Source organism: Mustelus asterias, chromosome 19, assembly GCF_964213995.1.
Source record: "Mustelus asterias chromosome 19, sMusAst1.hap1.1, whole genome shotgun sequence".
In the NCBI taxonomy this organism is placed as follows: Eukaryota; Metazoa; Chordata; class Chondrichthyes; order Carcharhiniformes; family Triakidae; genus Mustelus; species Mustelus asterias.
Genome location: NC_135819.1, coordinates 8,884,977 through 8,908,464, shown reverse-complemented (window position 1 = coordinate 8,908,464; position 23,488 = coordinate 8,884,977). Strand labels below are relative to the sequence as shown.

Sequence of the window (23,488 nt, the reverse complement as noted above, 5' to 3'; positions counted from 1 at the left end):
TTTAACTTGGGGTAAATGGGAAAAGCTGACACTGGGCCCAATTCCACTAACCCTTTTGATTCCTCCTGCCGAAGTGCATGACCTCACACTTCCCCACATTAAATTCCATTTGCTAGGTTTTCCGCCAGTCACCCAATCCATCCCGTTGCAGAATCACGATAGCATCATCACAACATGCCCTTCCACCCATCTTTGAATCATCGGCAAATTTGGAATTCTGTTCCTTCCTCCAGATCATTAATGTAAATAGTGAACAATTGCAGGCCAAGAACTGATCCCTGCGGTACACCGCGAGGCCAGTGCCACCGGAATTTGAGGACCACCAAAGGAACGCCGAAATGTATTTTTCTTTATTTTCTCACGGACTTCAACTCATAACAATTTCACCTCGTGTACCCTTTAACGTGTGTGTGTGTGTCTCTGTGTGTGTGTCTGTCTCTGTGTGTGTGTTGCATGTATGTGTCCATGTCCCACAGACAATGTTAATCCCCAGATTATTCAGTTACTTTTAAAATACCAGTACAGTTCTCTTATACCGCTGCACTGTAATGCTGAGCAAACTGAGATAACTTGAGATAGATTTAAGGGCTCTGTCCTTTAAATAGTTAAAACTAGGCAGCTAGTTTTGCCCAAAAGCCAGGAGAAATGAAATTTTAAATTTCGTAGCTAGACATTAGGGTTTTGAACCTGAAGAAAGTGAAATAAACAAACCAACTTTAGCAAAATTAGAGCTAGAACAGAAACAACCAGAGCTAGAAATCCAAGCGAGAGAAAGAGAAGATGAAAAGCTGAAAGAGAAAAGGAAAGAGAAGGATAGGGAACGCGAAATAGCACTCCAAAGAAAGGCACAGAAAGGGATGTTGAGGCTACTTGAACTGTGTACAGAAAGGTCCACTGTGCCAACTGAAACCACTCTAGCTCAGGACTGAGTGTCGAATTATTCGAGCTCACTCATTTAGTCCCTGAGCTTGATGAGGAAGAGAGAGAAGCCGCTTTCATTTCTTTTGAAAGAGTGAATCAGCAACTGAAGTTGCCGGCAGAGAGCTGGAGCTTGCTGATGTAGCAAAAACTAACAGACAAAATTCGTGCAGTTTAGTTCCTGTTTCCTGATGAGAGTTCAGCAAATTATGAGTTGGGGGAAAAAATGTTATTTTAAGCATGTATAACCTGGTGCTGGAGGTGTACCATCAGAAATCCTGTACCTTTGGAAAATGGCCTGACCAGACATACATTGAATTTGAAAAGGTGTTTGAATTCACTATATGTCTGGTCAGGCTATTTTCCAAGGGTACACAATTTACAGAAAAACAGCTCACTTTTGACCACAACCATTTGAAAATGGTTGTAGGCACTTAAAATTGAGGGCAGTTAAAATCATGTCTACATACGAAAACCTTGGAGAAATAATGCTCTTCAAAGAAAAACTTCAAATAAAGTGAAAAGCCCCAAACAAGCAGCCCTCATGATGATGACTATGAGTTCATCCATTGACACCTGAACCATAGAACCCTTACAGTGCAGAAGAGGCCATTCGGCCTATCAAGTCTCCACTGACTTTCTGACAGAGTATCCTACCAAGGCCCTCTCACCCGCCCCATCCCCATAATTCCACACATTTCCCATAACTAATTCTCCTAGCCTGCACATTTTGGGACACCAAGGGGCAATTTAGAATGGCCAATTCACCTAACCTGCACATCTTTGGACTGTGGGAGGGAACTGGAGCACCCGGAGGAAACGCATGCAGTCATGAGGAGAACTCCACACAGACAGTCACCCAAAGCCTGAATTGAACTTGGGTCCCTGGAGCCGTGAGGCAGCAATGCTAATCACTGTAGCACCATGCCGCCCTAATTAAAGTAAACCTGGATCTGGTAACTTTAACAGACAGGGTCACCCAGACTCAAAACATTGGCTTTATTCTCTTTCCACAGATGCTGTCAGATCTGCTGAGATTTTCCAGCATTTTCTGTTTTTGTTTCAGATTCCAGCTTCCGCAATATTTTGCTTTTATCACATATATAAGGGAACTGGATGAAGCTGAGACAGGCTGGAAAGTAAAGGGGAATATTGAAGGAGGGCAGAACAGTCCCCAACTTCTAAAGGAGAAACCCAGAGAGGAGACTGGTGGGAAATTGGCCCATATGTTTCCAATGTGGAAAACCGGAAAATTGTTGGCATGTGAAGAGACTCACAGGATCAAAGTCCTACTGCAGAACTAGTATCCATAGCTATGAACGTGGTCAGCCTTTGTGCAAACATGGCTGATGGCCAGGGTCACTACTAGGAGTTTGTATTCAAGAGGAAAATCACCCCTAACTGTTCAGAAGAACCTGTAAAGAAGATCAGCATCCTCCGAGGCGCTGGCTTCTTGCAAACCTTGTTAGTGGGGTTGGTAAACCAAAGGACTGGGAATATTTCAGTGTGCTAGTAAAAATGCTCACAGGAGAGTCAATGGTGGTGCCACTGCTTAAAGTTTAGTTGTGGAGATAACTTGTTATGGGTCTAGTACTAATGATGTAGTCCTAAACTTGGTCATACAAGGGATAAATGTGGGAACGACCTCGCTGTTTGAAGGGTGTTATCTCCGAAAAGTCAGAGACAGTCCAGAGAAGCTGAAAAGGCTGCAGAAAGCCAACAGGGATTTGCAGAGGTGTATGGAACCAAGTGAGGTTCAGCCCTACATGTGCGTGATGAGGGCTGAAATGGCTAAAGAAAAGACACTTGAATTTAAAAAGGCCGAAGCCAGGCCAGCAGTGTCAGAAAAGGTTAGGATCAAACCTGAGGAAGTTAAAATGGTTGAAACTAGACTAGTAGATGTAAAAAGCGTCAAGGAAGGACCCGTGAAAGTTAAAAAAAGATGGAAGGAAGAGAGCAAATGAGCTGGTTTGCAAACACCTTCATGATGACCAAGGATGTTCTGAAATAGGCCAAAAGAAAGTGAGGGTGATGTTCCACTTGCTTGAAGAGTCACAGGGGAGCATAGCATGAGCTGAACGTCCACTTGGGGACAGTTGCTTTCCAAGGGACATGGAACAGGTTAAGGTAAAGCCCAGTCCCTAAGCAAAAGAGAAAGAGAACATGCCCCTTCGCAAACACTACTGTGGAGACCACAAGGGACATACCAGTGAAATCCATGCACGGTTGCCCACTGGTAGGGTGGCACAGTGGTTAGCACTGCTGCTTCACAATGACCCAGGTTTGATCCCAGCCTAGGGTGACTGTCTGTGATGATCGCAGTCTGTGTGGAGTTTTCACATTCTCCCTGTGTCTGCGTGGGTTTCCTCCGGGTGTTCCAGTTTCCTTCTACAGTCCAAAGATGTGCAGGTTAGGTGGATTGGCCATGCTAAATTGCCCCTTAGTGTCCCAAGATGTGCAGGTTAGAGGAATTAGCCATGGTAAATGCAAGGTATTATGGGGATGAGGGGGGTGGGGAGTGTGGTGGGCCTAGGTAAGATGCTCTATCGGAGAGTTGGCAGAGACCTGATGGGCTGAATGGCCTCCCTCTGTCCTATAGCAACTCTATGGTTCCATGGTAAGGCAAAATAACCAGACCAAGGTTTAAACCTTAAGCCCAGCAGTGCTGATGAAGTGTTGACCAAAAGTGAAGTGTTGTGCGCAAGTTCAAAAACCCAACCGAGGCTAAAATCAAGTTACAATGTACTGATTTCCTGAAGATCAGATTTGAAAAAATACCTAGGGTTGAACCACCAACTCCATGGACTAGAGCTAGACGTGATGAGTTAAAACTAAGCCAAGTGTCTGAGCCTTACAGACAGGAACATTTGTATAATAAGAACAGGTCTACTGAACAGTTTGTGGGCAGAGCCAGTGGGAGCTACAGAATTCCCCTGTCCACAGGGGGAACCAAGGATAACTTGGCTGTTACTAACAACTTGGGTTCTAGCAGCAATGGGCAAACCCAACCGCTTATAGACAATATATAATCAGGATTTTTGATAAAGAGAGTGATCAGGCATCAAGTTCTGAAACAGAAAATCCTCGTTAATGCCTGACCCCAAAGGCAACAAAGAGAATTCAGAACTTCAGAAGTTCTGCTGACATCTAAAAATAAATAATTCAGGGTCATTACAATTTTATCAATGATTTACTGATTTTGCATTAGTTTGCTTTAATACAGTCTTTGCAAATGCCTAGGATGGAGATGGAAAGAGATCAGTGAAGCGATAAAAGCATCACCGGTAACTAATCCAATGTACAGTATCAGAACACCAAAATCCTGGAAATCTGTTCTAATACAGCAAGTGCAGCAGTGGAAGCACTGTCTTCTCTTGCCTCCAGCAGGTCGGGCAATTTCCATGGCGAGCAAGAGCTGCTGCATCTGCAAAGAGTGCATGAGTGACATCCACCTCAGTTGGGGCACACCTGGCAGATCAGGTCACAATTGTTTTGCCTGAAGTCCTCAAAGCCCATCTGGGCTAAAGAAAAATGTAATCCTTTGGGATCAATTCACTAATTCCATCCAAAATTTAGGGCATTTCTAAATGTGTCACGCAGACTTATTCTAACTACAGCTTGAAATGAGTCCCACTGAAGTCTATTAGGGTGGTGGTCTCCCACCAAGTCATCATACTATGGTGGAAGATCAGGCCGACCTACCATGACCTACCGTCCTCCCACCATTCACACCTTTATCCAAGCTGGAAAGTCAGGACCAAGATGTTTAAAGGTTGTGTACACAGTGAGTTAACATACGTCTTATCGCCTCAAAGGGCCTGTGTTTATGTTCAGTTCAGACATGGATACAAGAGTCTCCACACCCACTTGTCAGCTGTCAGAGTCCAGCATGTTTCAGAAATTGGATTCCAGTTCACATAGGGACCAATCCATAACAGTTTATTGGGAAAGAAATTCTAAACAGCAGATGATAGAAATGTTTAAACTGATGAAAGAATAATTTGAATGGGCAGATACAGTAGAATTAGACTGTTTCCATGCCAACATTTAAAGTAATGCATATTTAAATAGCGCCTTTAAATAAATTAAACTTCCCAAGGCACTTCAAAGGAGCATTACAAAACAAAGTATTCAATATCAGTTTTGATCTATGGATGAAGAGAAGGGCAATGAAAAGATTTGGGAAATAAATGTGATCAGGGCTATTTAATTTTGATTTGATTCATTATTGTCACATGTATTGGGATACTGTGAAAAGTATTGCATGCTATACAGACAAAGCATACCGTTCATAGAGTACATAGGGGAGAAAGAGAGAGTGCAGAATGTAGTGTGACAGTCATAGCTAGGGTGTAGAGATAGATCAGCTTAATATAACGTAGATCCATTCAAAGGTCTGATGGCAGCAGGGAAGGTGCTGTTCTTGAGTCGGTTTGTGTATGACCTCAGACTTTTGTATCTTTTTTCTCAATGGAAAAAGGTGGAAGAGAGAATGTCTGGGGTGCATGGGGTCCTTGATTATGCTGGTTGCTTTTCCAAGGCAGCGGGAAGCGTAGACAGAGTCAAAGGATGGGAGGTTGGTTCGAGTGATGGACTGGGCTATGTTCACAACCCTTTGTAGTTTCTTGCGGTCTTGGGCAGAGCAGGAGCCATACCAAGCTGTGATACAACCAGAAAGGATGCTTTCTATGGTGCATCTGTAAACGTTGGTGAGAGTCGTAGCGGACATGCCAAATTTCCTTAGCCTCCTGAGAAAATAGAGGTGTTGGTGGGCTTTCTTAACTATAGCATCAGCGTGGAGGGACCAGGACAGGTTGTTTGTGATCTGGTCACCTAGAAATTTGCTCAAGTGAACGCTGAATACCAACATGAAGTGATCAGTTTGAATTTCCACAGTGTTTTTTTATTCATTTATGGGATGTGGGCATCACTGGCCAGGCCAGCATTTATTGCCCGTCCCTAATTGTCCTCGAGCAGATGGTACTGATTTCCCCTCATTAAGCTGCTGCAGTCCATGTGGTGTCAGTACATCCACAGTGCTGATAAGGAGGGAGTTCCAGCAACAGTGAAGGAATGGTGGTACACTTCTAAGTCAGGAATGGCTTGAAGGGTAACTTCCAGATGACGGTGTTCCTATGTGTCTGCTGCCCTGGTCCTGCTAGATGGTAGCAGTTATAGATTTGGAAAGTGCTGTCCAAGGAGTAGTTCCTGCTCTATATCTTGTAGATGGTACACACTGCTGCCACTGCACATCAGTGGTGAAGGATGTGAATGTTTGTGAATGAGGTGCCTGTCAAGCAGGCTGCTTTGTCCTGGATACAGTCAAGCTTCTTGAGTGCTGTTGGAGTTGCATTCATCTGGGCATGTGGAGAGTATTCCATCACACTCCAGACTTGTGGCTTGTAGATGATGAACGGGCTTTCGGGAGTCAGGATGTGAGTTCCTCACTGCAAACTTCCCAGCTTCTGATCTGCTCCTGTAGCTGCGGTATTTATACAGCTAGTCTCGTCCAGTTTCTGGTCAATGGTAACCCCAAGGGTGTTGATAATGGGGGCTTCAATGATGGTAACGCCATTGAATATCAAGGCAGCACTTGTTAGAGATGGTCATTGCCTGGCACTTCTGTGGCATGAATGTTGCTTGCCACTTGTCAGCCCAAGCTTGGATATTATCCAGGTCTTGCTGCATTTGGACATGGGACTGCTTCAGTATCTGAGGAGTCGCAATGGGGCTGAACATTGTGCAACTGTCAGTGAATGTCCCCACTTCCAACATGATGGAAAGAAAGTAATTGATGAAGCAGCTAAATATGATTGGGCCTAGGACATGGCCCTGAGGAACTTCTAAAGTAATGTCCTGGAACTGAGATGACCGACTTCCAAAAACCACAACCAAACACCCTTTGTGCTAGGTATGAGTCCAACCAATACAGAGTTTTCCCCTGATTCGCAAGTTTTGCTCGGGCTTCCTGTCATCAAATGTGGCCTTTATGTCACTCTCACCTCCCTTCTGGAGTTCAGCTCTTTTGTCCATGTTTAGAGCACAGCTCTAATTAGGTCAGGAGCCGAGTGGCCATGGCGGAACCCAAACTGAGCGTCAGTTAGCAGGTTATTGCTATCAAGCACTTGCTTAGCAATGTTAATGACCTCTTCTATCACTTTACTGATGATCAAGAGTAGACTAATGGAGTGGTAATCGCTTGGTAGGTGCCAGTGCTGTAGCTGCACTGGAGCAGCTTAGCTAGGGGCACAGTAAATTCTGAAGTCTTTAGTACTACAGCTGGAACATTGTCAGGTTGCCTTCGCAGTATCCAGTGCCTTTGCTGTTTCTTGATAACATCCACAGTGCTGATAAGGAGGGAGTTCCAGCAACAGTGAAGGAATGGTGGTACACTTCTAAGTCAGGAATGGCTTGAGGGGTAACTTCCAGATGATGGTGTTCCTATGTGTCTGCTGCCCTGGTCCTTCTAGATGGTAGCAGTTATAGATTTGGAAAGTGCTGTCTAAGGAGTAGTTCCTGCTGGAACTCCCTCCTTATCAGCACTGTGGATGTTATCAAGAAACAGCAAAGGCACTGGATACTGCTCTGAATTGGCTGAAGACTGGCATCTGTGATGCTGGGGGCCACTGGAGGAGGCCGAGATGAATCATCCACAAGACATTTCAGGCTGAAGATTGTTTCAAGTGCTTCAGCCTCATCTTTAGCACTGATGTGCTGGGCTCTCCCATGATAAAGGATGGGGATATTTGTACCGCCTCCTTCTCCAGTGAGTTGTTTAATTGGCCACAACATTCATGACTGGATGTGGCAGGATTGCAGATCTTAGATCTGATCTATTGGTTGTGGAATCACTTAGCTCTGTCTATCACTTGCTGCTTATGCCGTTTGGCACATAAGCAGTCCTGTGTTGTTGCTTCACCAGGTTGACACCTCAGTTTTAGATATGCCTGGTGTTGCTTCTGGCATGCCTTCCTGCACTCTACATTGAACTAGGGTTGATCCCCTGGCTTAGTGGTAATGGTAGAGTGAGGGATATGCTGGGCCATGGGGTTAAATATTGTGGCTGAGTACATTTCTGCTGCTGAGGGCCCACAACACCTCTTGAGTTGCTAGGTCTATTTGAAATCTATCCCATTTAGCATGGTGGTAGCATCACAGAAAACAATGGATGGTATCCTCAATGTGAACATGGGACTTTGTCTCCACAAGGACTGCGTGGTGATCACTCCTACTGATACTGTCATGGACAGATACATCTACGGTAGGCTGCTTGGTGAGGATGAGGTCAAGTATGTTTTTCCCTCTTATTGATTCCTTCACAACCTGCCGCAGTTCTGGTCTAGCAGCTACGTCCTTTAGGACTCGACCAGCTTGGTCTGTAATGGTGCTTCGGAGTTAGTCTTGGCGATGGACATTGAAGTCCCCTACCCTGAGTATGTTCTGTGACATTAATACTTTTTCCAAGTGTGTTCAATGGAACAGTACTGCTTCATCAGCTGAAGTACAGAAGCAGGAGCTTTCCTTTCCCATGCTTGACCTGATGTCATGAGTCTTCATAGGGTCCAGAGTCACTGTTGAGGATTCTCAGTATAACACCCTCCTGACTGTATACCACTGTGCTGCCACCTCTATTGCACCTTTCCTGCTGGTGGGACAGGACGTATCCAGGGATGATGATGGTGGTGTCTGGGACATTATATATAAGGTATGATTCCGTAAGTATGACTATGTCAGGCTGTTGCTTGACTAGTCTGTGAGGCAGCTCTCCTAATTTTAGCACAAACCCCCAGATACAGGTGAGCAAATTATGAGCTGGAAGAAAAAAGGCTAACATTTGAAAATAATTATAAAGATTTTCTGGGGAAAATGACCGTTTATTACTCGAACAATACAATGGTTAAGAATTCTTTTGCATTCCAGTTGGAATTCCAACTCTCAAAATGTTGCAATAAACTTGGTCTTCAAACAGTTTTAAAGTAAATAATAAAACAAAGAACAGTTTACATGTTATTATAAGCTGAAAGTAAAGAAATACCGTACTGGCTTGACACTCTTATTCAACCTGCGGTGAAATAGGACATTAAAGTTCTGCCTCTTCCTGTGTTTGGAATATTATCCATCTTATTCTGCAAGATGAATACCATTCTGGCCTGTGGCCAATGCCTATTGTACTATATATAACAGTCATACAGTCAATCAATAATAAAGAATCAAGCAATTTCATCAGAGACAGTCAAACAAGTCCATGTGCATGGACTCCTTTCTGGAGGAGTCTGGGGAAGTATCACAGAAAGATACTAATTGCCAGATGCTAGCTTTGCACAGCTTACTTGTACCTGTCCTCTTCCAAATCACACTGGGATGTAGTTTTATTGTCACCCTTTGGTACCTTATCCAGATGCTCATTCTTCATTTGAGTTTAAATAGTTGAGGGTCGTCACAATGGAGAATTACTTTCAATCTCTTCTTGTCCTTGGTTGGTATCAATATTAATTCACTGGGAGGGGTTGCAAAGCAAAATGCAGTGCGCCCTATACCAGCAACCCAATTAAGACTAACTATATCAGCAAAGCCCAGGGATTGAACCTGCGGTTGTACCAGTTTGCATGGCTTGATACTACACCAAACAGTGCAGTTATTCAGCTCTTACCGAGCTCTGAAGAAGATGCATACAGACTCGAAATATTAACTCTGTTTCTCTCACCACAGATGCTGCCAGGCCTGCTGAGTTTTTCCAGTATTTTCTGTTTTTAGTGCAGTTATTTATTTAGGCAAGGCCCACCTGCAATTTTGACATGATTTGCATTCAACACCATTCATTTGCATTTGTTTGACGTCAATTGCTCTCAAAAGCAATTAGTCAGCCATTCTTTGATATCAATTGCAGTCAAAAGCAATCATTTAGCTATAATTTAACATTGCAAGTAATGTAACTGACATCAATGTCATGAATTGTCCCAAACCGCAGTGCACAAACATTTGCAATTGCCAACACTTGGGCAGTAAAAATGAACAGTTTATTTTCCATATTTCCAAACTTCCAGAGCTTCAAACATCCTAACCTTTCCCAACACAGCACCCACTTTTCTCTCCCGCCGCCAACCCTCTTCTCCCTCCACTTTAGAAAAAGTAGATTTGATTTTAACACAAGTTTTAATAAGCTAGTTCTGTGCTTTTCTTTGTAACTAACAGAGCAGCACAATCCTGCAAACCCCCATGTAATGCAACCCCAACCGCCCCCCCCCCCGCCTCACCGCCAACCAAGAGATTGCGACAGTGTTCACCCAACCACCACCTCCCTCCCTCATGGATCAATTTTAATTTCCAAAGTCTTCCCTTCCACCAGGGTAATAATGTTCTTGCCCACCAACTCCCCCCCCAAACTAAAAGTTTTCTTCTCATCTCTTTCTCCCCATCCCCTTCCACATCTTTGCCCTTCATCCTCCACCTCTGCCCCTTTCCACTCTTGCGCCAACCCCTCTCCCCATCCTCTCTCACTCTCCTCCCATCTCCCGCTTACTCCCCAAAGACCCTATCCCTCTCTCCCCAACACAACAGCTCTCTTCATCTCCTGTCCCTTCTCCCTCCATCCCCTCCAGTGCTTCTCCATTACCCCCTCTCCACTCCCGCCACCTCACAGCCCCCTAAGATTGGGGGAATGGCTAGGTGGAATTTATAGGCTCCTAAACTAAAATGAAGTACTAATGAGAATCTGGTGGAAGCTCTCAAGTATGTACTACATTGTATTTTTCCATTTTTAAAAAGATTAATTTACATCGGTGGTGAGATGACAGTTTAGGGTGTGATGAATGCACACTACAACTGGAGAACCTCCTATGGCATTGCTCAATGAGCTAACAGTCAGATAGAGAGTGCACTGTGGGAAGGAGTATAAGAATGATAAGAATAAATTCTGTCCACAGGCTGAAAACACTTTTTTCCTAATTCGGTTTGGTTGCCGAAAAGTAAATAATTTCTGCTACCTGCTATAGATTAATAGACAGTGGAAATTTTTATAGCAACAGCCATTCTTTTTAAATTCTTAATATAACCTAAATGAAGCACAGTTTTTCCACCGCTGGGTAGAATTTATCATTCTGGATACTAAATTCAGTAACAGATGGAAAAGTCAGTATAATTCCTGGACACTGGGCGGCAGGCAGGTCAGATTTATCTGCCGAACTTTCTACTTTCAGCAAATTAATGATGCATCAATGAGGAGCTCATTGAATCTCCTGGCACAGTGGACAGGGATTCATTCTCCCTACTGTTACCTCATGGGATCTAAGGTCCTGACACCCGCACAGGCATTCACTCACTGCAGGCCAGATGTGGCATGGACCTTTGCTACACCAAGGTGCCAAACAACTTCAAGGTTCAATGAGGCATCCCTGGGGATTTCCATCCAGGAAAGGCAGGAGGTCCTCTTTCCTTGGAATGGCAGCAGGAGGACCACACAGACCCGGTCACCAGGGAGATCAGCACCCTTGGCCCACAGAAAAGGACTACCCTGTAATGCAGGAAAAGAATGAATGATCTGATGTGCTCTGCTAGGATAAATGAAAACTTCTACTCACTCCAAATTCACACTCCAAGGGCATCAGGCAGTCTAAGGGTTATAGTCAACAGGGTTGTCACACAATATCAGCAGTTGGGACATCAGCACTGCATGACTGTCAGCCACTTTAAGCTCAATATCTCATGTAAGATCTTGCACAAACAGAACCTAATCCCTCACTGGAGAAGGCTCAGCAGACACACCAGGCATGCATGATTCTGAAATGCTCTTTCATCCATTGTGTTCACAGTCAATCCATCTGTCTCTCCCACTACAAAACAGAAAGCACAAAGACTGAGGTAATACCCTTAAGCTGAGGACAAGCACTGTCTCCTTGCTGAGCCAGAGCCTGCGGCAGCACATAGCACCCATCAGCTCATTGTGTGTCCTGAACTGCTGGGGTCTCCGTCTCCTGTGTGCCCTGGCCCCCTCTTCAGGCTAATGGGTGCACACCTCCTGCCCCCTCGTGTCTACAGAGTCAATGGCTCAATTTAATTCAGCAACGGCACAGAAGTAAAATCAGGTCCAATTATCTTAGGGATGATCAACTCCAACCCTGGATTATTGAGAAGTGCTGAGGCCTTAGAGCAAAAACATTAATAAAGGTATTCAAAACTAACTTTATTATTTTAAAGCTTAATGGTTTCTTTACTTACTTGCCCCATTGGCGCTAACTTTGGTCATGCACTACCAATCCTTTTGTCATTTAATCTCTCCTGTTTTCCATTCCCTTCTCAACCTGAAAGATCATCTGTTTCTTTCTCCACAGATGTTTCTTGACCTGATGAACATTTCCAGCATTTTCTGTTTTTTACTTCAAATTTCTTACATCCACAGTATTTTGATTAAGAGTCTGGAAGGGTAGCACTTAGTCCCATGCTCCTACCCTTTGCCTATATTCTTTCAATGTTTTCTTGTCCAATATTCATCTCCTTACTTCTTTTTAATTATTTTTTAAATCATTCATGGGACATAGGTGTCGCTGGCTGGCCAGCATTTATTGTCTATCCCTAGTTGCCTGAGGGCAGTTGAGAATCAACCACATTTTTGTGGCTCTGGTGTCACTTGTAGACCTAGACCGGATAAGGACGGCAGATTTCTTTCCCTAAAGGGCATTAGTGAACCAGATGGGTTTTTCGACAATGGTTTCATGGTCATCAGTAGATTCTTAATTCCAGATACTTTTTATTGAATTAAAATTCCATCCTTCGCCGTGCAGGATTTGAACCCAGGTCCCCAGAACATTAGCTGAATTTCTGAATTAATAGTCTAGTGATAATACCACTGGGCTATTGCCTCCTCTATAAAGCTGCAATGGATTCTGCTCCCACCATTGTTTCTGCTGGAGAAACTGACATTCCATGCACTATCGATTGTAAAACACATTTTCTAATTAAGTTAAAACAAAATAAAAACAATTGAACGACTCCATGTTAGATATTAGCATTGGAACGATTAAACTTTTAAAACAATCATCCTTACAATTATTATTGGTATACTTTCTACCTTATGCACTTGGCTCTCTTATCGGCGCAAAATAATCTTAAAAGTTTCTGCTCGTGCTCTCCAGAACATTATTCCACATTACTTCTGTTCATGGAGTTTCCAATCAAACAAAACCTGGTACCTAGCTGGAATGAGCCCATACATTCATTCAAAGAATAATTCTACCCTTTGAGTCTGAAAGGGGCAAAAATCTATATTCTATTTTGCTCTTGTCCTCTTAAAAAAACAAACTCAAGTTATTCACATAAATATATGTTTTTAAAGTTCTGCATGTGTTTGTATCACAGGTCAATGAACAAAGTTAATATTATAAGAATCTTAAAAAACTAAAATTAGAGAAAACATGGAAAGCAAAAACAACATTTGCCAATGTATTTCCCAAGGCAAAAATTAAAATCAGAGAAAAAATACCATTACACTAAAATTAGGATTCATTTTTTTCAAAGACTACAAATAAATGACAAAAATTTGAGGTCCCAGAGCCAAGACCAAAATTCAAGTGACTCAAATTAAAATTAATTGAAAGACCAAAACAATATTAGCACAAACACCTGTTAAAGACAAGAGGCCTAGTTACTTACATTATACAATAGGTCAGTCCAGCCCTCCATGGTAATGCACTGGAACACAGTCAGCACAGCAAACAGGATGTTGTCAAACTGTGTAATTCCATAATTTGGTCCTTCCCAGTATTCGGTACAGTTGGTTCCATCCAGACAGATTCGAGCGGGATAGTCAGTCCCACAAGGAGAATCACCCACTATTTCTTCTGATAAGTGAACAAGACAATCTACATTTAACATCAAGTGTACTGACATACTTCAATTGAAACAGACTGAGTAATTTCGTTCTGGATCCAATCAAAGTGTGTGGATCATCAAGGATCAGATAAATAAAAAATGCTCTGTTTCAAATGATAGTTCTAAACTCTTTTTGCTTCATTCATTTTACAATATTATTTGAGATCCTTGGTCAGGTTCCAACCTATAACGAGCTCCTCACAATGCATTTTCTCTGTGATTATATTTCAGTCTGGCAGTGAGCCTTAACTCTCCATTATTTTGTATATAAACCAGCAAAACCCTCAGAAAGATTAAATGCTTACATTGAATCATCGGTATTCATTACTCTCTCTGATTACCAAAAAGTAACATACTCCAAAATGACTTTCAAGAAAGTCACCTTTTGATTTGATTTATTGTCACATGTATTAGAATACAGCGAAAAGTATTGTTCCTTGCACGCTAAGACAAAGCATACCGTTCACAGAGTACATAAGGGAGAAGGAAAGGAGAGGGTGCAGAATATAGTAGCGTTACAGTCATAGTTAGGGTGTAGAGAAAGATCAACTTAATATATGGTGGGTCCATTCAAAAGTCCAATGGCAGCAGGAAGAAGCTGTTTTTGAGTTGGTTGGTACGTGACCTCAGACTTTTGTACCTTTTTCCCGAAGGAAGAAGGTGGAAAAGAGAATGTCCGGGGTGCGTGGGGTCCTTAATTATGCTGTCTGCTTTTCCAAGGCAGCGGGAAGTGTAGACAGAGTCAATGGATGGGAGGCTGGTTTGAGTGATGGACTGGGCTTCGTTCACGACCCTTTGTAGTTTCTTGCAGTCTTGTACAGAGTAGGAGCCATACCAAGCTGTGATACAACCAGAAAGAATGCTTTCTATGGTGCATCTGTAAAAATTGGTGAGAGTCGTAGCAGACATGCCAAATTTCCTTAGCCTCCTGAGAGAGTAGAGGGGTTGGTGGGCTTTCTTAACTATGGTGTTGGCGTGGGGGGACCAGGACAGGTTGTTGGTGATCTGGACACCTAGAAATTTAAGCTCTCAATTTCCACTTCATCTCTGTTGATGTAGACAGGGGCAAGTCCTCCACTACGCTTCCTGAAGTTAATGACTATCCCCTTCATTTTGTTGACACTGAAGGAGAAGTTATTGTCATCACGCCAGTTCACCAGATCATCTGTACATCACTAAATTGCAGGAAATTGTTCAAATTACAATATAAAACTTGTCTTCCTGCAATAACTATTTTCGAACCTACAGCAATAAGATCTACCCTATCTTCTTAGTTTTGATACAAACAAACATTTCAGAGGCCTCTTCAGTTCTGAGAGAGAAGTAGGAACGGACCCTAGGTCACTCGGTTCCAGTGCAATAAACCCACTTCTGCTTGAGTACACCTCTCCATCACTGAACGTATAGCACTGAAGTTGTTCAAAATTGATCTAATTAGTATTAACAAATTCACTAACTATTTCCTCCCACTTTTGCCTCTTCTCTTTCAGAGATGCTTTTTTTTGCTGAATACAGTCTGTTAGACATCTACAGCACTCTGATACCTCACTCATAGAACATAGAACAGTACAGCGCAAAACAGGCCCTTCGGCCCACGATGTTGTGCCGAGCTTTATCTGAAACCAAGATCAAGCTATCCCACTCCCTATCATCCTGGTGTGCTCCATGTGCCTATCCAATAACTGCTTAAATGTTCCTAAAGTGTCTTGACTCCACTATCACTGCAGGCAGTCCATTCCACACCCCAACCACTCTCTGCGTAAAGAACCTACCTCTGATATCCTTCCTGTATCTCCCACCACGAACCCTATAGTTATGCCCCCTTGTAATAGCTCCATCCACCCGAGGAAATAGTCTTTGAACGTTCACTCTGTCTATCCCCTTCATCATTTTATAAACCTCTATTAAGTCTCCCCTCAGCCTCCTCCGCTCCAGAGAGAACAGCCCTAGCTCCCTCAACCTTTCCTCATAAGACCTACCCTCCAAACCAGGCAGCATCCTGGTAAATCTCCTCTGCACTCTTTCCAGCGCTTCCACATCCTTCTTATAGTGAGGTGACCAGAACTACACACAATATTCCAAATGTGGTCTCACCAAGGTCCTGTACAGTTGCAGCATAACCCCACGGCTCTTAAACTCCAACCCCCTGTTAATAAAAGCTAACACACTATAGGCCTTCTTCACAGCTCTATCCACTTGACTGGCAACCTTTAGAGATCTGTGGATATGGACCCCAAGATCTCTCTGTTCCTCCACAGTCTTCAGAACCCTACCTTTGACCCTGTAATCCACATTTAAATTTGTCCTACCAAAATGAATCACCTCACATTTATGAGGGTTAAACTCCATTTGCCATTTTTCAGCCCAGCTTTGCATCCTATCTATGTCTCTTTGCAGCCCACAACAGCCCTCCACCTCATCCACTACTCCACCAATCTTGGTGTCATCAGCAAATTTACTGATCCACCCTTCAGCCCCCTCCTCTAAGTCATTAATAAAAATCACAAAGCGCAGAGGACCAAGCACTGATCCCTGCGGCACTCCGCTAGCCCCCTCAGATGCAAAATTCATGCATATGTTAAGGCAATGAATAGTAGTAAGCTATTTGACTACGATTAGTGTCAAACCTAACCCAAAAGGTACCCAAACATATGCAGATACCAGTAAACATCAATATTGAGTTACAGTTTCATCGAGAAGTTCATACACTATAAGAATAAATGGTAGTGAGTTTCAGTAGATTTTATATGGAATCTGTACTGAATAAGTGAATAAAAATGTTAACGCAGACTGGAATCTGAACATTGAGTTTCAGATGGTTTGTACACAGAATAAAGAAAATTTAGGAGTAAAGTTATAAACTGGAGGAGGGGGCTGAAGGGTGGATCAGTAAATTTGGTGATGACACCAATATTGGTGGAGTAGTGGATGAGGTGGAGGGCTGTTGTAGGCTGCAAAGAGACATAGATAGGATGCAAAGCTGGGCTGAAAAATGGCAAATGGAGTTTAACCCTGATAAATGTGAGGTGATTCATTTTGGTAGGACTAATTTAAATGTGGATTACAGGGTCAAAGGTAGGGTTCTGAAGACTGTGGAGGAACAGAGAGATCTTGGGGTTCATATCCACAGATCTCTAAAGGTTGCCACTCAAGTGGATAGAGCTGTGAAGAAGGCCTATAGTGTGTTAGCTTTTATTAACAGGGGGTTGGAGTTTAAGAGCCGTGGGGTTATGCTGCAACTGTACAGGACCTTGGTGAGACCACATTTGGAATATTGTGTGCAGTTCTGGTCACCTCACTATAAGAAGGATGTGGAAGCGCTGGAAAGAGTGCAGAGGAGATTTACCAGGATGCTGCCTGGTTTGGGGGTAGGTCTTATGAGGAAAGGTTGAGGGAGCTAGGGCTGTTCTCTCTGGAGCGGAGGAGGCTGAGGGGAGACTTAATAGAGGTTTATAAAATGATGAAGGGGATAGATAGAGTGAACGTTCAAAGACTATTTCCTCGGGTGGATGGAGCTATTACAAGGGGGCATAACTATAGGGTTCGTGGTGGGAGATACAGGAAGGATATCAGAGGTAGGTTCTTTACGCAGAGAGTGGTTGGGGTGTGGAATGGACTGCCTGCAGTGATAGTGGAGTCAGACACTTTAGGAACATTTAAGCAGTTATTGGATAGGCACATGGAGCACACCAGGATGATAGGGAGTGGGATAGCTTGATCTTGGTTTCAGATAAAGCTCGGCACAACATGGTGGGCCGAAGGGCCTGTTCTGTGCTGTACTGTTCTATGTTCTATGGAATCTAACTGAGTCGATTTGGTCTTTTAGAAAACACTGGATTACTTAGAAACGTTACAGATTTGAATCTGATCAAGGAATTAAAATTTGTCAATTGAATAAAAAGTCCAATGCACAAAGGGAAAGGCTGTGATGTACAGACAGGGATGAGGAACACATACAACCAGAGTCCAATTATATACTTTTAAGTGAATTAATCTTCAGGTACAAGTTACAGACAGAACAAGAAACGTTTCAGACTGAGTTGCAGCTGCACAGATTGTTAAGACAAGACCACTAGGGAAGTTTGTGAAATTATGTTTTTAGCTTTTCCAAGCAGGTAACTGGCCTGGGCTTCAACCCCCCTTCACTCTCAGACCCCCCCCACCCAGCCCCGTTCCCCCACAGAGCCCCCAACTCAGCCTCCTCCCCCCTCAGACCCCCCACACAGCCCCCACTTCAGGCCAAGCACTTTGGCAGTGCCAACAATGCACTGTCCCCTGGCGCTGACATGCAGACCTGGCACCTTGGTCTTCAAGGGAGCTCGAGAAGGTAGATCTCTGGTGCTGCCAGGCTGCAGAGCACGGATCGCTCAAGGTGCTGGGGTTTGATGGGCTCGGGCTGGGGGCAAGGGGTTGACCTTGCCACTCTAAAATCAAAGCACGTTGGGGCTGAGTTTACAGCTATGCAGAATGGAACACTCCCACCCTTCAGGTGAAATTGACATCTCCTCTCTGTCAGAGGACCTCAAAGGGGTCTGCTCACACCTGCGGCTTCTGACAGGGAGAAAGAAAAATCTCTGCTGCAGAATGGAGGCTGCAATGATTTAAAATCATGCCAGATGACCAGAGGGCATGAAGATTAAAGTGACCTGACCTCTTCACAATTTTCACAGCTGACAGGCAGGGAAGCAGCTGGGGGGGTGGGGGGGTTGGACCATATCCCTCCACACCCCTCTCATCCATGAACCCGTCCAAGTTTTTCTTAAATGTTAAAAGTGACCCCGCATTTACCACTTTATCCGGCAGCTCATTCCACACTCCCACCACTCTCTGCGTGAAGAAGCCCCCCCTAATATTCCCTTTAAACTTTTCTCCTTTCACCCTTAACCCATGCCCTCTGGTTTTTTTTCTCCCCTAGCCTCAGCGGAAAAAGCCTGCTTGCATTCACTCTATCTATACCCATCAAAATCTTATACACCTCTATCAAATCTCCCCTCAAGAGGTTAAGCCAATCACCATATCCCTCATACCAAGCGTAACATTTAAGTTGATCCCTTTCCTCCCCTGGAAATGTGGAGTCTTGTTGCTACCAACTATATGTGTTAGCAAACCTCGAGACTCCACACTGATAATCTATTCCTCATGCCTGAGACTACACAGGGTTAATGGACAGTTATCTTCAAGGGGTAATTGTGGCCAAGTTAGTTCCTGCCCGCCTTCCATACTGGGCCATTTTTCAGCAGCGATCACTTGATACTGGTCATGGACAGGAATAAGCTCATTTTATACTCCACCATATGTAAACGACTGTAAAATTTTTATGCACTGTTATTGCCTGATTGTAATCAACACACCAGAAAGCCTTTCGAGTCTTTATGGTTCAGTACCATATTAGTTGTTCAGTTAATTCTCTTTGGTACTCAAGACAATAATTTAGAAAATTTGAACAGAACATGAGGATTTGGCTGTTAATGTAATCTCAGAGTTCACAGGCTATTCCAATGGCAATTTGTTTTTTATTATGATGAATAAAACTCTGGAATAAATTACAGCCTCATCCAAACTTCTAAACGTACACTTTCAGACACACAAACGTACTGTTGCTATCGAAGCACGCTTTATGAAATTTGCCCATGTAAAATTCTAATCCAACGATAGCGAACATGAGAATGGCAAAAAATAGTAGTAGCCCAATCTGAAGCAGGGGAATCATTGCCTTCATGATGGACTTGAGCACGACTTGTAAACCTAAAATATAAAGAAACTCCAATTAAATCATGTCTTTTGTAAATCATCGCTAAGAAACGTCTCATATCTTACATTTTCTGGTCTAATGTGATCTTTCTGCTCACCAAATGGAAGCACATTAGTTCTGGAAAATGGAACACTTTCAGACAGGTAGGTAAAATCACCTGACTCACTTAAGCACTGGAAAGCTACCAGGATCCCACCATTATGAAAGTTAATATGCTCGACTTGCCCAAAGTTGACAAGGTCCGTCTTTACACACATATGTCAGGACTCAACTTCAATTTTAACTGAAGCCGGAGTGGCAAAGTGGTCACAAAGGAGCTTCACTTTTATCTTTCTGTGTGGCCTAGGCACCTCTGGGCTCCACACAATAGCTCCCTTACTGTGGATTATTCTCCAGATCCCACTTTCCATACATCAAATCCAAAACAGATGGAACATCAGCCAGCCATGATTCAAATGAAGCTGGCAGTTAAAATTGAGTTTCGTGTTTGTTTTCTGCCTGCCTTAAACCTGCCCAGAAGAAAATTTAGGCCCTTCTGTCAGCAGTAAGGACAGGATGTTTGGTACATTCATATCTGCTAGGAGGCAGTGGCCTCGTGGTATTATCACTGGACTAGCAATCCAGAGACCAAGAGAATGCTCTGGGGACCCGGGTTCGAATCCCACCACCACAGATGGTGAAAGTAGAATTTAATAAAAATATCTGGAATTAAAAGTCTACTGATGACCATGAAACCATTGTTGATTGTCGGAAAAACCCATCTATTCACTAATGTCCTTTAGGGAAGGAAATCTGCTGTTCTTACCCAGTCTGACTCCAGAGCCACAGCAATGTGGTTGACTCTCAAATACCCTCTGAAATGGAGGGCAGTTAGGGATAGGAAATAAATGCTGGCTCAGCCAGCGACGCCCATGTCCCATAAAAATGATTTTAAAAAAGAGGTTTAAGACCACATTCTACCAGTTCATGGTTCATCATGTCAGAATACAAATGAAGGATCAATTGCACCAGAGATTAATTCTTAAAATCTACTGCTTGTTATCTTTAAAAACTATTCTAAAACAGCTGTAATACATACTTGGAATTCCAGAAACCAACTTCAACGGTCGGAGGACTCGAACTGCACGCAAAGTTCGAAGATCAAATTCTGCCCCTGTTGTAGCCACAATACTGGAAAAGAAAACATAGAAAATAATTACATACACAATATAGGAGTTGTACTCCCACACTCTATTGTATATCTGGCTCTAAATCTATACAAGGCACAGGACACAGGAAGGAAATTTGTTCCTGTATAATGAACTTTGCTCCATCTTGGCAAAATGTTTCCTCATCTATTTTCTTGCCTCACTTAAATGTTAAGACTCATGCTAAGTTACAGTTCCTCATAGAAGCAGCCACTCTTCTCTTCTGGCGATAGGTTTTTGCTGGAACAGGATGGGTACATGGAAAGACATCATATCCAAGTTCACAGAATCATAGAATGGTCACAGGACAGACGGAGGCCATGTGGCCCGTTGTGTCTGTGCCGGCTCTCTGCAAGAGTAACTAAACTAATCGCTCTGCCCAACTTTTTCTCAGTCGTGTGGCTTTTGCTACCAAATAAACCTGTTGGACTTTAACCTGGTGTTGTTAAACTTCTTACTGTGTTTACCCCAGTCCAACGCCGGCATCTCCACATCATAACTTTTTCTCCCCCATAGCCCTGAAAAATATTTATCTTAGGGTATTTATTTAATTCCCTTTTCCAAGCCATGATTATATCTGCTTCCACTGCACTCTCAAACAAGGCATTCTCGGTCTGAACCACTCGCTGCGTAAAAGGAATTTTCGTCATGCACCCATTGCTTCTTTTGCCAACTGCCTTCAATTGGTGTCCTCAGATTCTTGGCCCTTCTGCCACTTGGAACAACTTTTCTCTATCTAAGTTGTCCAGACCCCTTATGATTTTGAACATCATCATCAAATTTCCTCTCAATCTCCTTTTCTTTAAGGAGAACAACACCTGTTTCTCCAGTTTATCCAATGACAGAATCCATCTTCCCTGGAACCATTCTTGTAAACCTTTTTAGCACCTTCTCTAAATCCTTCCTGAAGTGGTGCCCAGAATCAGACACAATATTCCATTTGAGGCCCAACCAGTGTTTTACAAATGTTCATCATAGCTTCCTTGTTTTTGCACTCCATGTCTCTATTCATAAAGTCCATATGTCTTTTCAACCACTTTCTCAACGGCTCACAACCTTCAACGGTGTACATATATCCCAGGGTTTTCCCTTGCTCCAGCCGTTTTGAAATTATATCCTTTATTTTATTTTGCCGCTCCTTATTCTTCCGACCAAAATGTACCACCTCTAACTCCTCCACTTTAAATGTCGAATGCCATGTGGCTGCTCATTGTGCCAGCCAATCGATGTCCTCTTGAAGTTTATCACTATCCTCCACATAGTTCAGAATACTTCCAAGTGTTAAAAACCTACAGATTTTGAAACTGTGTCCTGTCCACCAATTCTCAGTTGTTCTCTGGCCGAGGCAGCTAAAGGCATGGCTGCCAATAGTGGAGCAATGAAAATTGGAGACGTGCAAGAGGCCAGAACTGGACAACATAGGGCCATATCTTCTGAGGAATGGCAACTGCCATTGATTGCCATTCCACTCCTATTTAATTACCTTACATCGGAGCTCCACATTTCTTGCCCAGACTATGGAACCGGGCCTCCTCAGAAAGGTGGAGCCTAGAGCCCTCTTTCATAGTGCAGGATTGTCTAGAGAAGCCAAGCACAGCACCGTTTTTACGGCACTAGCTGCTGTATTCTGTTAAGTTTAAATGTCCCAAAGCCACTTTGATAATCTATGGGGAAAAGGAAAGTGTATAAGGGAAATGAGTGAGTGGATAGGATGGTAATTAAGTGGGTGAGGCGGTAAGGTGGCAGAGAAGTGGGTGAGGGTGTAGGATAGGTCTTGGTGGTGGTCAGGGGTTCAGGGAGAGATCCAGGAGTAGTTGGGTCAGCGAGGAGTAGTCAGGGGTGACCAGTGGGGAGTCAAGGGGGTCAGCAATATAGTTACTCAAGAGTTAGGACTTGTTTGAACCTTTCCAACATTTTCTGGGTAACTATTCTGCTAAATAAGTCGGAAACGTCTGACTTCTCGACCAGTTCCTCTTCTGCTGCCATTCCTCTTTCACCTCCTTAGCTTCTCATCTAATAGGTGGTGGCAAGGGCTGTTCATTCATGATGGCAAGGTTGTGCAGCTTGCAGTGAGGGACTGGTAGAGAGGTCATGGGCCTGGTGCTTCTCCTGTTTCTCGGCCCCTTATCCAAGTACAGCCATGTGCAGCTAAACTGTTTCCTAGTGGTCTGGTGAAACCTTTTGGCTTTTGCACTCTATGCCTCTATTTATAAAGCCCATTGAAAGCTCAGGTTTCTCGATACTACATTTTACAACCACAGCTCTGTCAGACAATTACTTCAATTTCAGTTGTGCCTGTTTATGGCCCTTCAATGAGGTTCTTAAAATTAAGGGTTTTTTTTAGGTGCAAGACAACAATCAAACAGTTTCAAAGCATTTAATTTAAAAAAATCTAATTTAAAAAATCAATCCATCAAGTCACTGCATAGGAGGAGGCCATTCAGCCCATTGTGACTGCACCAGCGCTCAAAACGATTGTGAGCATTATGAGTTAGTGCCATTCTTCTGCCTTTTTGTTGTACCCTGCACATTGTTTCTATTCAAATTATCATTTGATGCCCTCTTGAATGTCTCGATTGAACCCACCTCCCCTTCTTCCAGGAACTGCATTCCAGACCCAAACCATTCATTATGTGAAACAATTTTTTCTCACATCATGTTTGCTTCTTTTGAAAATCACTTTAAATCTGTGTCCTCTCGTTCTTGATCTTTTTATGAGTGGGAACAGTTTCTCCCTATCTACTCTGTCCAGCTCCCTCGTGATCTT

At 43.3% G+C, this 23,488-nt stretch overlaps 1 protein-coding gene across 1 annotated transcript in view; it reads right to left on the bottom strand.

Moving 5' to 3' along the window:
- cacna1ab (calcium channel, voltage-dependent, P/Q type, alpha 1A subunit, b) overlaps positions 1-23,488 on the bottom strand; it is a 572,403-nt gene that overhangs the window by 313,173 nt on the left and 235,742 nt on the right. Inside the window, exons 4-7 of the mRNA XM_078234782.1 lie at positions 20,613-20,704; positions 19,378-19,527; positions 16,188-16,205; positions 13,564-13,742 (exon numbers count right to left, since the gene is read on the bottom strand). Of these exons, the coding sequence (XP_078090908.1) occupies positions 13,564-13,742; positions 16,188-16,205; positions 19,378-19,527; positions 20,613-20,704 (439 nt within the window). The remainder of the gene's footprint in view (positions 1-13,563; positions 13,743-16,187; positions 16,206-19,377; positions 19,528-20,612; positions 20,705-23,488) is intronic.